The sequence below is a fragment of the Natator depressus genome, chromosome 2, assembly GCF_965152275.1.
Source record: "Natator depressus isolate rNatDep1 chromosome 2, rNatDep2.hap1, whole genome shotgun sequence".
NCBI classification, from domain to species: domain Eukaryota; kingdom Metazoa; phylum Chordata; order Testudines; family Cheloniidae; genus Natator; species Natator depressus.
In genome coordinates, this window is record NC_134235.1 from 78,907,706 (window position 1) to 78,919,834 (window position 12,129).

At 45.3% G+C, this 12,129-nt stretch overlaps 1 protein-coding gene across 5 annotated transcripts in view; it reads left to right on the top strand.

The window, feature by feature from the left end:
* OSBPL1A (oxysterol binding protein like 1A) overlaps positions 1–12,129 on the top strand; it is a 135,803-nt gene that overhangs the window by 19,650 nt on the left and 104,024 nt on the right. For all 5 annotated transcript variants that reach the window (XM_074944484.1, XM_074944486.1, XM_074944483.1 and 2 more), the window contains 2 exons: positions 6,580–6,654; positions 10,976–11,087. In XM_074944484.1, coding sequence (XP_074800585.1) covers positions 6,580–6,654; positions 10,976–11,087 — 187 coding nt within the window. The remainder of the gene's footprint in view (positions 1–6,579; positions 6,655–10,975; positions 11,088–12,129) is intronic.

The window sequence follows — 12,129 nt, forward strand, 5'->3', positions numbered from 1 at the left end:
ATGATGGACTTCGAGTTTGCTAAAGTCTGCCTTCTTAAAGAATTGGTAGGAAAGATCCTATAGGAATCAAGTGGAAGGAGAAAAATGTTCAGGAGGGTTGGCAGTTTTTTTTAAAGAAACCTTATTAAAGGCACAAGGACAAATGATCCCAATGTGGTAGGGAAGATAGGAAGTATAGGAGACTTCTTTAATGACCTGAAACTGTCATTCAAAATGTGGAAACTACATCAAATTACAAAGGACAAATATTAAACAAACCCACAAGCATGTAGGGACAAAATTAGAAAGGCCAGTGTACAAAACAAGATTAAACTAGCTAGGGACATAAAGGATAACACACATTTTACAATCCATGAGAAGCAAGGGGAAGACCACAGACTGGGTAGGCACATTACTCAATGTGGAGGGAGAGACAATAACAGAAAATGCAGCAATAGCTGAAATGTTAAAGGGCTTTTTTGTTTGCTTTTACTGAACAAGTTAGAGATTGGATAAGTAACACAGTGAAAATCACTGTAAAATGGGGTAGGATCTGAGACTCAAATAGGAAAAAACAAGTTAAGAATTACTTATATAAGTGTCTTCAAGTCTGCAGGGCCGGATGAAATACTTCCTAGAATATTTAAGGAACTAGCTGAAGAGATCTCTGATCCATTAGCAATTAAGACTACATTTTAGTCATGGGTAAGTCATGGACCAGTCACAAGCCATAAACAAGAATTCACGGCCTGTGACTTGTCCATAACTTATACTATATACCCCTAACTAAAACTTGGGCTGGGGCCCTGTGGGTGCTTGGGGAGGGGGGCCCTGTCCCTGCCATGAGCTCTGGCTCCACAGCTCCCATTGGCTAAGAACTGCAGCCAATGAGTTGCGGGGGCAGTGCCTGGAGGCGGGGGCAGTGCACAAAGCCCCCTGGCCCCTTTGCCTAGGAGCTGCGGGGACATGCCGGCTGCTTCTGGGGAGCCCCCCGAGGTAAGTGCTGCCCCAACCCTCTGCCCCAACCGTGACCCCCCTCCCCATACCCAAGATGCTGCTGCTGGGGGGCAAAGGGTGCAGTGGCCCAAGACTGCCCCAGCAGCAGTTGGTGCAGCTGGCCCAGGGGCTATCCGAGCAGCTGCACTGGCCACTGCAGAAGTCACAGCTATCATGAAAAGTCACAGAATCTGACCTTCGTGACAGACATGCAGCCTTAGTAATTATCTTTGAGAACTCATGGAAGTTGAGGGAGAGACCCGAGGACTGGAAAAAGGCAAATATACAGTAGTACCTGTCTATATTTGCTTTTCATAAACAACCCAGGGACTTAGACTAGTCAGCTTAACTTCGGTATCTGGAAAGATTAATGATGCAAATCAATCAATTTATAAGCACCTTCCTAGAAGAAAGTAAGGTGTTTAGTAACAGTTGACATGCTTTGACATGATTTGCTCTTGACAAATCCAACCTAATATCCTTTTTTGGTGGAATAGGAGAGACAGTAGAGATGATATATCTTGACTTTAGAAAGGCTTTGATTCTGTCTCACTGAGTTTCTCAGAAACTAGAGAAATATATGGTACACAACTGGTTTGGAAAATCATTCTAAGACTAGTTATCAAATGGTTCACAATTGAGCTGGAAGGGCATATCAAGTGGAGTCCCGCAGGGGTCTGTCCTGGGTCAATTTCTATTTAATATCTTCATAAATAATTTTGATAATGGCATAGAGAGTGCATTTATGAAGTTCATGGGTGATGCAAACCAGGAGGGGTTGCAGTTGCTTTGGAGGACAGGATTAGAATTCAAAATATTGTCAAACTGGAGAAATGGTCTGAAGTAAATAGGATGGAATTCCATAAGGACAAATGCAAAGTACTGTGCTTAGGAAGGAATAATCAATTGCACAAATACAAAATAGGAAATGACTGTCTAGGAAGGAGTACTGCAAAAATGGATCTGGGGGGTGTGATGCAGGAGGGCCAGGGAGAGTGGTAGAGGGGAAATATATAAGCCCTAGGCTAATTAAGGTGTGGTTCCCTGTAGACTAAGGAGGGTGGCTACAGGTTAATTGGAGCACCTGTAGTCAATTAAGGCCCTGTCATAAACCCAATAAAACCCCCTGCTTCAGGCAGGCAGAGAGGGGGAGGAAGGAGAGAGGACTGGAGCTTGGAGGTATGTTTTGAAAAACCAGGGAGACCCTGCCCCAGCAGGGGAGGGAGACTCCCTTCCACAGCATCTAAGAACCGAAGGTACCCCACCCAAGGGGGAAGAGGGTAAGAACCCGCAGGGGTTGAGAAGGGCTGGGGCTCAGAGTGAGGAGCAAACCTAGACCCCTCCCCTGCTTCCCTCCTCTACCACCTTCCCGGGCCACTAGCGGGATCCTCTGCCCCAAGAGCAGGGGCAAGGGGTGGCATCTTAGCCCCCTGCCAAGAAAAGCGCAGGACCCACCATACTAACATCGGCCATCTTGTCACAGGGGTTATAGTGGATCACAAACTAAATATAAGTCAATTATATAATACTGTTGCCAAAAAAACCCACATCATTCTGGATGTATTAGCAAGAGTGTTGTAAGCAAGACACAAGAGTAATCATTCCACTCAACACTGATAAGGCCTCAACTGGAGTATTGTCCAGTTCTGGATACTACACTTCGGGAAAGATGTGGACAAATTGGAGAAAGTCCAGAGGAGAGCAAATTATTGAAGGTCAGGAAAACATTGTAGAAAAATTGGGTTTGTTTCATCTGGAGAAGAGAAGACTGAGAGGAGACAAGTCTTCAAATACATGAGGTTATAAAGAGGGTAATAAAGTCTCCCTCTCCGCTGAAGACAGGGGAAGTAGTAATGGGCTTAAATTTCAGCAAGGAAGACTTAGGTTAGACATTAAGTTTTTCCTAAGGTGAGGGTAGTTAAGCACTGGAATAAATTGCCTAGGGAGGTTGTAGAATCTTCATCATTTGGAGGTTTTTCAGAACAGGTTACACCAACATTTGTCAGGGATGGTCGAGGACAGGGATTCTCAAACTTCACTGCACCATGACCCACTTCTGACAACAAAAATTACTTCACGACACCAGGACCAGTGACCAAAGCCCCACTGCCCAGGATGGCAGGACCAAAGCCTGAGCTCCACCTGTCTGGGCAGTGAGGTCAAAGCTGAAGCTCAAGGTCTTCAGCCTCAGGCAGGGGTCCTGCAACCTGAGTCCTGCTGCCCAGGGCTGAAGCCCTCAGGCTTTGGCCCTCAGTAGTGGGGCTTGGGCTTCAGCCCTGGGCTCCAGCAAGTCTAAACCAGCCCTTGTGACCCCATTCAAAGGGGGTCACATCCCACTTTGGGTTCCTGTCCCACAGTTTGAGAAACGCTGGGAACTGCTCAAACTGGGGCAGGCCTCCCAAGGGAGGCCGAGGAATGTGTTGGGGAGTGAGAGCTGTGTGCTCTTATAGTTAAGAGCTGTCTCTCAGCCCCAGGTGCAACTTGAGCTCGGATTTCCATCCCCGACCCCTAGGAGGTGGCTCAGGCTGTCCTTCCCACCCCTACTTCAGTCCCTCACCAGGAAGTGCAGCATGGGCTCAGGCTCTCCTTCCCCCACATTCCTCACCTGAAGGTGGCAGGGCTCTGGCTGTCAGCTTTGGGGTAGCAGTAGCAGCATCAGTATCACTTTTCACAGCAGACTTAGCACCCCATTGCAACCCTTACTTCTGCTATTCATCAAGATCACTTTTCACATTGCCTCCCTTGCTTCTGTGCTGCTGCTGGCAGGGCACTGCCTTCAGAGCTGGGTGCTCGGCCAACAGCTGCTGCTTTCCACTCTGCCTTCAGAGCTGGGTGGCAGTATATGTATGTGGAGGGAGGGGGCCATAAACTACTGAAGACACAAAGAAGGGGTACCTGTTCAAATAAGTTTGAGAACCACTGGTCTAGATAATACTTAGTCCTGCCTCAGTGCAGGGGACTCCCCAAGATGACTGTCACAGTCCATTCCAGTCCTACACTTCTAATTCTATGTGCTTATGTACTGTTGTACTTGTAGGCAGCTAACTACATAGGAGCTGCAGGGGGGTGAGCCCCCTCACATACACCCAAACTGCTGCTGCTAGAGCAGCCCCTGAGCCAGCACCAGCCACTGCAGAAATTCCAGAGGTCATGGAAAGTCACAGAATCGGTGACTTCAGTGACTGACTTGCAGCCTTAGGCATAACCAGTGTTGGCAATTGAGCTCCACAAAAGCTAACCAACTATCTGCAAAGTACAGCTAATTGCAGCATTCAGATACATGCACCAAAAACAAATGTGCCCTTTTTTTGCTTTTTCCTGAAAGCCACACAGTGAATGGGAGGGGTGACTTCTTTTAAACTGATTTGGAAATAAAAAAGGATAGATCTAGGTAAACTTGGATCTGGTTCTACATGAAAAACTAATAATCGGGAGATTCTGGTCTGGGAAACCGACTGAGATTTTGTTACAAGGATTCCATCTCTAGTCCTACAAACAAAGCTAGTATCAACAAATGATACTGTCCCTGACCCAAAGACTTTGCTTACAGCAGAGAGTAAACAAATGGCAAGCCTTCAGGGTGGGAAGGGGGGAGATTGTCAAATTCTCTTAATCTGTGGATCAGTGTCTTACAAAAGTGGGTGAGTGCTAGTGTCCTTCTTACAGACGGAGTGATGAATGGAGGTTAAATAGACGGTGACTTGTCCTGGGGCAAAAAGGAAAGGTGTTTCTGTGTATATAAATCTCCCCACTTGTGTTTTCCACTGCATTCATCTGATGAAGTGAGCTGTAGCTCACGAAAGCTTATGCTCTAATAAATGTGTGAGTCTCTCACCTGCCACCCTGAGAGACTCAGGGTGGCCCTCCTTTTCTTTTTGCGGATACAGACTAACACGGCTGCTCCTCTGAAACCTGTCCTAGGGCAGTGGTTCTCAACCAGGGGCCCAGGACCATGTGGGGAGAGCAGGTTTCAAGGGGGCTGCTGAGCAGGGTCTGTGTTAGACTTGCTGGAGCCCAGGGTAGAAAGCTGAAGCCCCACCACAGGGGGCTGAAGTCTGGGGCCCTGAGCCCCACCGCCTGAGGCTGAAGCCAAACTTAGCTTCGCAGGGACCCCTGTGGCATGGGCCCCCAGGCAGTTGCCCTGCTTGCTACTCCTTAATGGTGGCTCTGGTTTTTATATGAAGAAAACCAGTTGTTGTGGCACAGGTGGGCTGTGGAGTTTTTATAGCATGTTGGAGGGGCCTCAGAAAGAAGAGATAGGGAACCCCTGTCCTAGGGTACTCTGTGGCAGTCAGGAATAGACCTACTCTCCTGACTCTAGTCTTGTGAGCTCGATCACTAGACCAGTTTCCCAGCTATAGTAGAACCACATAGTCCCATTAGTTCTGTTGCATATGCAGCTTGTCCTGATCTTTCTGACCATTTTAAGAGCAGGGTTCAGCAGGTGCAGTGTTTGAAATGGGATTTTAAAGCGTGAGAGAGAGAGCAAGGATCTCAGGTGCAGGAAAGGAATGGGAAAGATGGAGCTGAGTTTCAGACAGGAATACAGTGGTACATTGCCTTTATGGTGCATAGAGGAGTTTCCACTTGATGTGGAAAAGGGCAGGGAGCCAGTGAAGAGATCATGAAACCTGCTAGTCATGGCGCATTTAATCTTTTGAAGAGGAGACTCTGCTACAGTGTATAATAGTACTACAGTGTCATGTCTTTCAACTGGAGTGAAACTAAAGCTTTAATGGCTGCTGTATGCAACTTGTGTGTGGAGATGAGTGACAGCAAAACAAAGGCCATGTCTACACCTGAAAAGTTAGGTCGACCCAGCTACATCACTCAGGAGTGTGAAAAATCCACACCCCTGAGCAAAGTGGATAAGCCATCCTAACTGTTGGCATAGACCGCTCTAGGGCTGTGTCTACACTACCCCTTATTTCATATAACTTATATTGCTCAGCGAGGTGAATAACCCCCCTCCAGATGATGTAAATTACACCGACATAAGCGCCAGTGTGGACAGCGCTATGTCGGCAGGAGAGCTTCTCCTGCCAACATGGCTACCGCTGCTTGTTGGCGGTGGTTTAATCATGTTGACGGGAGAGCTCTCTCCCATAGAGTGACTACACTAGAGGTCTTGTAGCAGTGCAGCTGCATTGATACAGCGGCGTCACTGTAAACTCTCTAGTGTAGACATAGCCTAGGCTGACTAAAAAATTCTTCTGTTGACCTAGCTGCTCTGTCTCAGGGAAGTAGCTTAACTACAGAGATGGGAGAACCCCTCCTGTTACGGTCGTGAGTGTCTACGCTGAAGCAGTAGAACAGCACTGCTGTAGTGACTTAAGTGTAGACGCAGCCCCAGTCTGAATTTGTTCCCTTTCACAAGGGCTCCTTGTTGTAGATTTCCTCCCCTCTAAATCTTTCCATGTTATCACTGATTTACAACTATACTGGGACACACAGAAAACCTCCTAATTCATTCTTGACAAATAGGTTATAAACCAAGAGGTGTCGGTAACACAGAGTTCTTTCTGGATGTAATATTTTTTTGTAGAGGTAACCTATTGACCTGCCTGTGTTTCCAGCATTACTTAACTGTCTCTGTCTTGGCAGGCTGGTGCAGAAGTAAACGTGTTAAACGATATGGGGGACACACCACTGCATCGTGCAGCCTTCACTGGACGCAAGGTAAAAATACACTATTGTCTAACTACTTGTGTTCCACCCTGTGTGGTTCACAGGATGCATAAGGCAACCCCAGCATAAGATTGTGTCCCCATAAAGGGTGCTATAATGTGTCAATGGAGTCTAAAATGTTAAGTGGTTTAAAATAGTAACACATTGAAGCCAAAGCATTTGAGGTAGGAAAAATCCTTGTAGCAGCACATTCCAGAAAGCTACCAAAGGACTAATTTTAATGTGCCTAAAATCTAGTCTGTCTAATCCTCAGTTTGGTTTGTTTTTTTTTGTTGGCAGAGAAAGAACTGCTTTTTTTCCCCTGGGGGGTAGGGGAGACCTCAGTCTTCCTTCTCCATAACTACTGTTTCCTTTTTTGTTCTCCAGGATGTGGCTGGCAGCTGGAAAGGGGGAACATAGTCATTTTCCTCTGTTGAAGCACTTTACCTGCACGCCTGTCTGTGCAGTCATTCCTACGTCACTTGTGCTATGTGCGTGGGGTAAAGCACTTTAGTGCAGGAGCATAGCACTAATCAGCCTCTCAGCTGTAAATGCTGGTTGTCAGATGGAAGCCAGTTTGGAGGGAAGGGAAAAGTAGCTATTTCTGCATACAACTTGACAGACCACTTATTAATCTCACAAACCATAGCAGAAAGCAGTGATGCTCAGATGCCAGTGGTTCAGAAGTCAAATTATCGATCAGCATTACCCAAATGAGCCACAGTAGTGTGAATTCATTGTTGCATTTACTATAGTACCTGTATATTTATATTTAAACAGTATGATGGAAGATATTTAGTTTTTACTTATTTCCCATCATACTGTTTTAAATAGACTATAATAAAATAGTCATTTTGCTGTGAAAATAGTTATCCACTACAACTGGTTAATAACATAGTAAAAGCATCGTGAATGGTTAATAATTAAATCAGTATTTTAATATCATGTGCTGCAAAGAGCCTCAGGAGACACATTAAAGAGCCCCTTGCAGCTCAAGAATCTCAGTCTGAGTATCACTGCCATAAAGAATAATTAGACTTAATTTAAGAATGGCCATACTGAGTCAACCACTTGTCCATCTAACCCAGTATCCCGTCTCCAACAGTGGGCAGTGCAGATGCTTCACAGGGAATGAACAGAACATCTAGTCCCAGTGTCTGGCAGTCAAGAGGTTTAAGGACACCCAGAGCATGGGGTTGTATCCTGACCATCTTGGCTAATAGCCACCGATGGACCTGTCCTCCATGAACATATCTAATTCTTTTTTTGAACCCAGTTATACTTTCGACCTTCACAACATCCACAGGCAACAAGTTCCACAGGTTGACTGTCTACTGCATGAAGAAGTACTTCCTTTATGGGTGTGTGCGCGTAAGGGGGGGGGGGGGTTGTGTTTTTTTTGTTGTTGTTTTTTTTTTAAACCTGCGGCCTTTTAACTTCATTGGGTGACCTCTGGTTCTTGTTATGTGAATAATAAATATTTCCCCCTACACTTTCTCCACACCATTCATAATATTACAAACCTCTATCATATCCCCCCATAGTAGTCTCTTTTCTAAACTGAACAGTCCTAGTCTTTTCAATCTCTCCTTGTATAAAAATTATTCCGTACCCCTAATGACTTTCATTTGCTTTTCTCTGTACCTTTCCTATTCATCTTCTTTGAGATGGCATGACCAGAACTGCACGCAGTATTCAAGGTGTGAGTGTACTATGCATTTATGTAGTGACATTATATTTTCTGTCTTATCCCTTTCTAATGGTTCCTAACATTGTAGTGGCAGTCAAAAAAGCTAACCCATTGAGCAGATATTTTCAGAGAATTATTTGACTCCAAGATCTTTTTAGAGTGGTAACAGCTAAATTTAGACCCCATCATTTTATATGTATAGTCAGGATTATTTTTTCTAATGTGCATTACTTTGCACATATCAGACTTGAATTTTATCTGCTGTTTTGTTGCCCAGTCACCCAGTTCTGTGAGGTTCCTTTGTAACTCTTCGCAACCGGTTTTGGACTTGCCTATCTCGAGTAACTTTGTATCAGCTGCAGATTTTGCCACCTTACTGTTTACGCCTTTTTCCAGACCATTGATGAATATGTTGAACAGCACTGGTCCCAGTACAGATCCCTGGGGTGGGCGGGGGGGCCTGATATTTACCTCTCTTCATTGTGAAAATTCAGCGTTTATTCCTACCCTTTGTTTCCTATCTTTTAACCAGTTACTGATCCATGAGAGTACCTTCTCTAATCCCATGATTGCTACTTTGCTTAAGAGTCTAGTCAAAAACTTTCAGAAAGTCCCAGTACACTGCCAACTGGATCACCCTTGTCCATGTGTGTGTTGACGCTCTCAAAGAATTCTAATAGATTGAAGCATAATTTCCCTTTACAAAAGCTGTGACTCTTCCCCAACATCGTGTTCATCCATGTGTCTGATAATTGTGTTCTTTACTGTAGCTTCAACAAATTTGCTGGATACTGAAGTTAGGCATACCAGCCTATAATTGCCAGGATTGCTTCTGGAGCCTTTTTTTAAAAATCGGTGTTATGTTAGCTGTCCTCCAGTCATCTGGTACAGAGGCTGATTTAAGTGATAGGTTCACAGTTGATAGTTCTGCAACTTCATATTTGAGTTCCTTCAGAACTCTTGGGTGAATACCATCTGGTCTTAGTGACCTGTTACTAGGGCCCTACCAAATTCATGGTCATAGGAATTTAAAAATCACAAATTTCATGATTTCAGCTATTTAAATCTGAAATTTCATGGTGGTGTAATTGTAGGGGTCCTGACCCAAAAAGGAGTTTGGGGGGCTGGGTGTCACAAGGTTATTGTAGGGGGTGTTTCAGTATTGCTACCCTTACTTCTGCACTGCTGCTCGTGGCGGCACAGCCTTCAGAGCTGGGTGGCTGGAGAGCTGCAGCTGCTGGCCGGGAGCCCAGCTCTGAAGGCAGAGCAGCCGCCAGCAGCAGCACAGAAGTAAGGAGGGCATGGTATGGTATTGCCACCCTTACTTCTGTGCCGCTGCCTGCAGAGCTGGGCCCTCAGTCAGCAGCCACCTCTCTCTGGCCACCCAGCTCTGAAGGTAGCGCAGAAGTAAGGGTGGCAATATAGTGACTCCCGCTCCCCCCCAAAAATAACCTTGTGACCCTGCTGCAACTCCCTTTTGGGTCAGGACCCCCAATTTGAGAAATTCTGGTTCTCCTCTCCCCTGGTGAAATCTATATAGTATGGGGGGGAAGCACACAAGACCAAATTTCATGGCGGGGGGCGGGGAGAGGGAGATCAGATTTCATGCTCAGTGACACATTTTTCACGGCTGTTAATTTGATAGAGCCCTACCTGTTTAACTTGTCAGTTTGTTCCAAATTTCCTCTATTGACCCCTCAATCTGGGATAATTCCTCAGATATGTCACTTTTTTTAAAAAAGAGGCTCAGGTGTGGGAATATCCCTTTACATCTGTCTTCACTGCAGAAGATGTAAGAATTCATGGGCAGCGGGTATAATAGTCCAGGGAAGGTTTGGTCTTCTCTCATGCTGCTGCTGACCCACCGCTAGACACCTGAGCTGTGGTGGCCCCGCCCCTTTCCCGAGGCCCCCACCACCTGCTGCTGTGTCTCCTCAGGGGCATGGGGGAGTGAGGAGTGACAGAGAGCCAGCAGTGGGTGAGGGAGTGAGGAGACTCCAGCTGGCGGGCCAGCCCAGCACTTGGGGGTGGGGGAGAGGCTGGGGCTCCTCCGGTCCTGTGGGGGCCCCTCAGGGCTTCTGTTATGGGAGTGGGGGGGGGGTCTGGGGCAGAAGGGGCAGGGCTGGTGGGCTAGCTTCCCCAAAGCAGGGTTTCATCTGGTGCTCCATGAAAGAATTCATTTAGCTTTTATGCAATGGTCTTGTTTTCCTTGAGTGCTGCTTTAGCACCTTGATCATCCAGTGGCCCCACTGATTGTTTGGCAGTCTTCCTACTTCTGATGTACTTAAACATTTTTTTGCTCTGATCAGCATCTCTGATCAGATTTGAGTGATACTTAAAGTTCTCCAGAACAAGATTCCTTACTACAAGTGTTTGTTTTCACACTCTTGAGTAAGATGTCTTTATGCCTGACTTTACTGCTGTGTATCTTCAAGTCCAGGTAACTTACTGTGGTCCCTTTTATTCCAAATAATACAACAGGATTGTGACTTTCTTCCCTTGCCATGTTTTACCAACTCATTGTGGCAGTGAACCGGTTACACGCTGCTAGGCTCACAAAGGAGGGTTGCAAAACAGTGGACCAACCCAGTTCTAGGAAAGTGCCATTGTGATAAAAATCATAACTTTGAACTTTTCTTCCAGGAGGTGGTGATGCTGCTCTTACAGTATGATGCTGATACGTCTATTGTTAACGGGGGTGGACAGACAGCAAGAGACGTTACACAAGATAAAGAGATCAATAATATGTTGGAAGGTAACTTCCTGTGTCTTCACTGCCTTTCATAAGCATTTGTAGCTCTGAAGAAAGCTGCTTCACCTACAAGTTCACTTGATTTCAAAATAGCTTCTGGTTCAAAACTAATTAAAAAACTAATTTTCAGTCACTTCTATTGTAAAAGAACACTGACCAGTCAGTACAACAGGGCTGTTTGTTAGTGCCTTTGAAAGAAGCCTTAAAAATTATTTGTAAATGCTGTTTCTGATCAAAGTTAGGGCCTTAAAGGCAACACTGGTTTTTTTTTCTCTGAGCCCTTTAATGATGTGGACTTTGTGTAGTACTCAAAGCCCTAGCTCGCTGCATAGGGGAAAGTAATCCAAGCACATGCTGATAACAAAAGCTGCTTTGTGTGTAACGAGATGGGATATAAACCACTTCACTTGGATGCAAACATAATTTCTAGCATTTTGCAAAGATGGTGGGCAAACCTGCTCAGACATCAGTGACTCTGCTAGGTGTCAGAGGAATTGAAAACCGATTTGAGGATCTTTCCTGCAATTCTTCTTCTCTAACCACTAGATAGTGTTTAGAGAATAATAATAATTTCTCCACTCTAAAATTCTCACCTACAAAGAGGCTAGGTAGGTTGTAGGGCATCTTTGCAGGGGAATAGAAAAGGGAAATCTGCCCAATTTAACTTTGAGTACCAAATGGTCAATGGGAGAAGACACTCTGAATCATTCACAAACTTACCAGGTCTTGCTCTGGACGATTTCAGAAAGTGGAGACCCTGTCCAAGTGATTTTGGGTCTCCAGCCTGAGATGAAGCAAAGGTGTGTGACTTCCAGAGAGCAGGTGCTTAATGTTTTTTGAAAATCAGATCATAAAGGTGTCAAAAGTTGAATACTCAAAATTGATTTACTTTTTAAAGTCTTGACCTATACTGCTTTCAAAAAGCAAGTATGTTTTATGTATTGATTCACTACTATGCTATCTGCAAACAAAAGGTAAGAAAATAACTATCACTTAGCCCCAGTACTGCCACCAGGAATACTTTTTAGATGGGGGTTCTTGACAA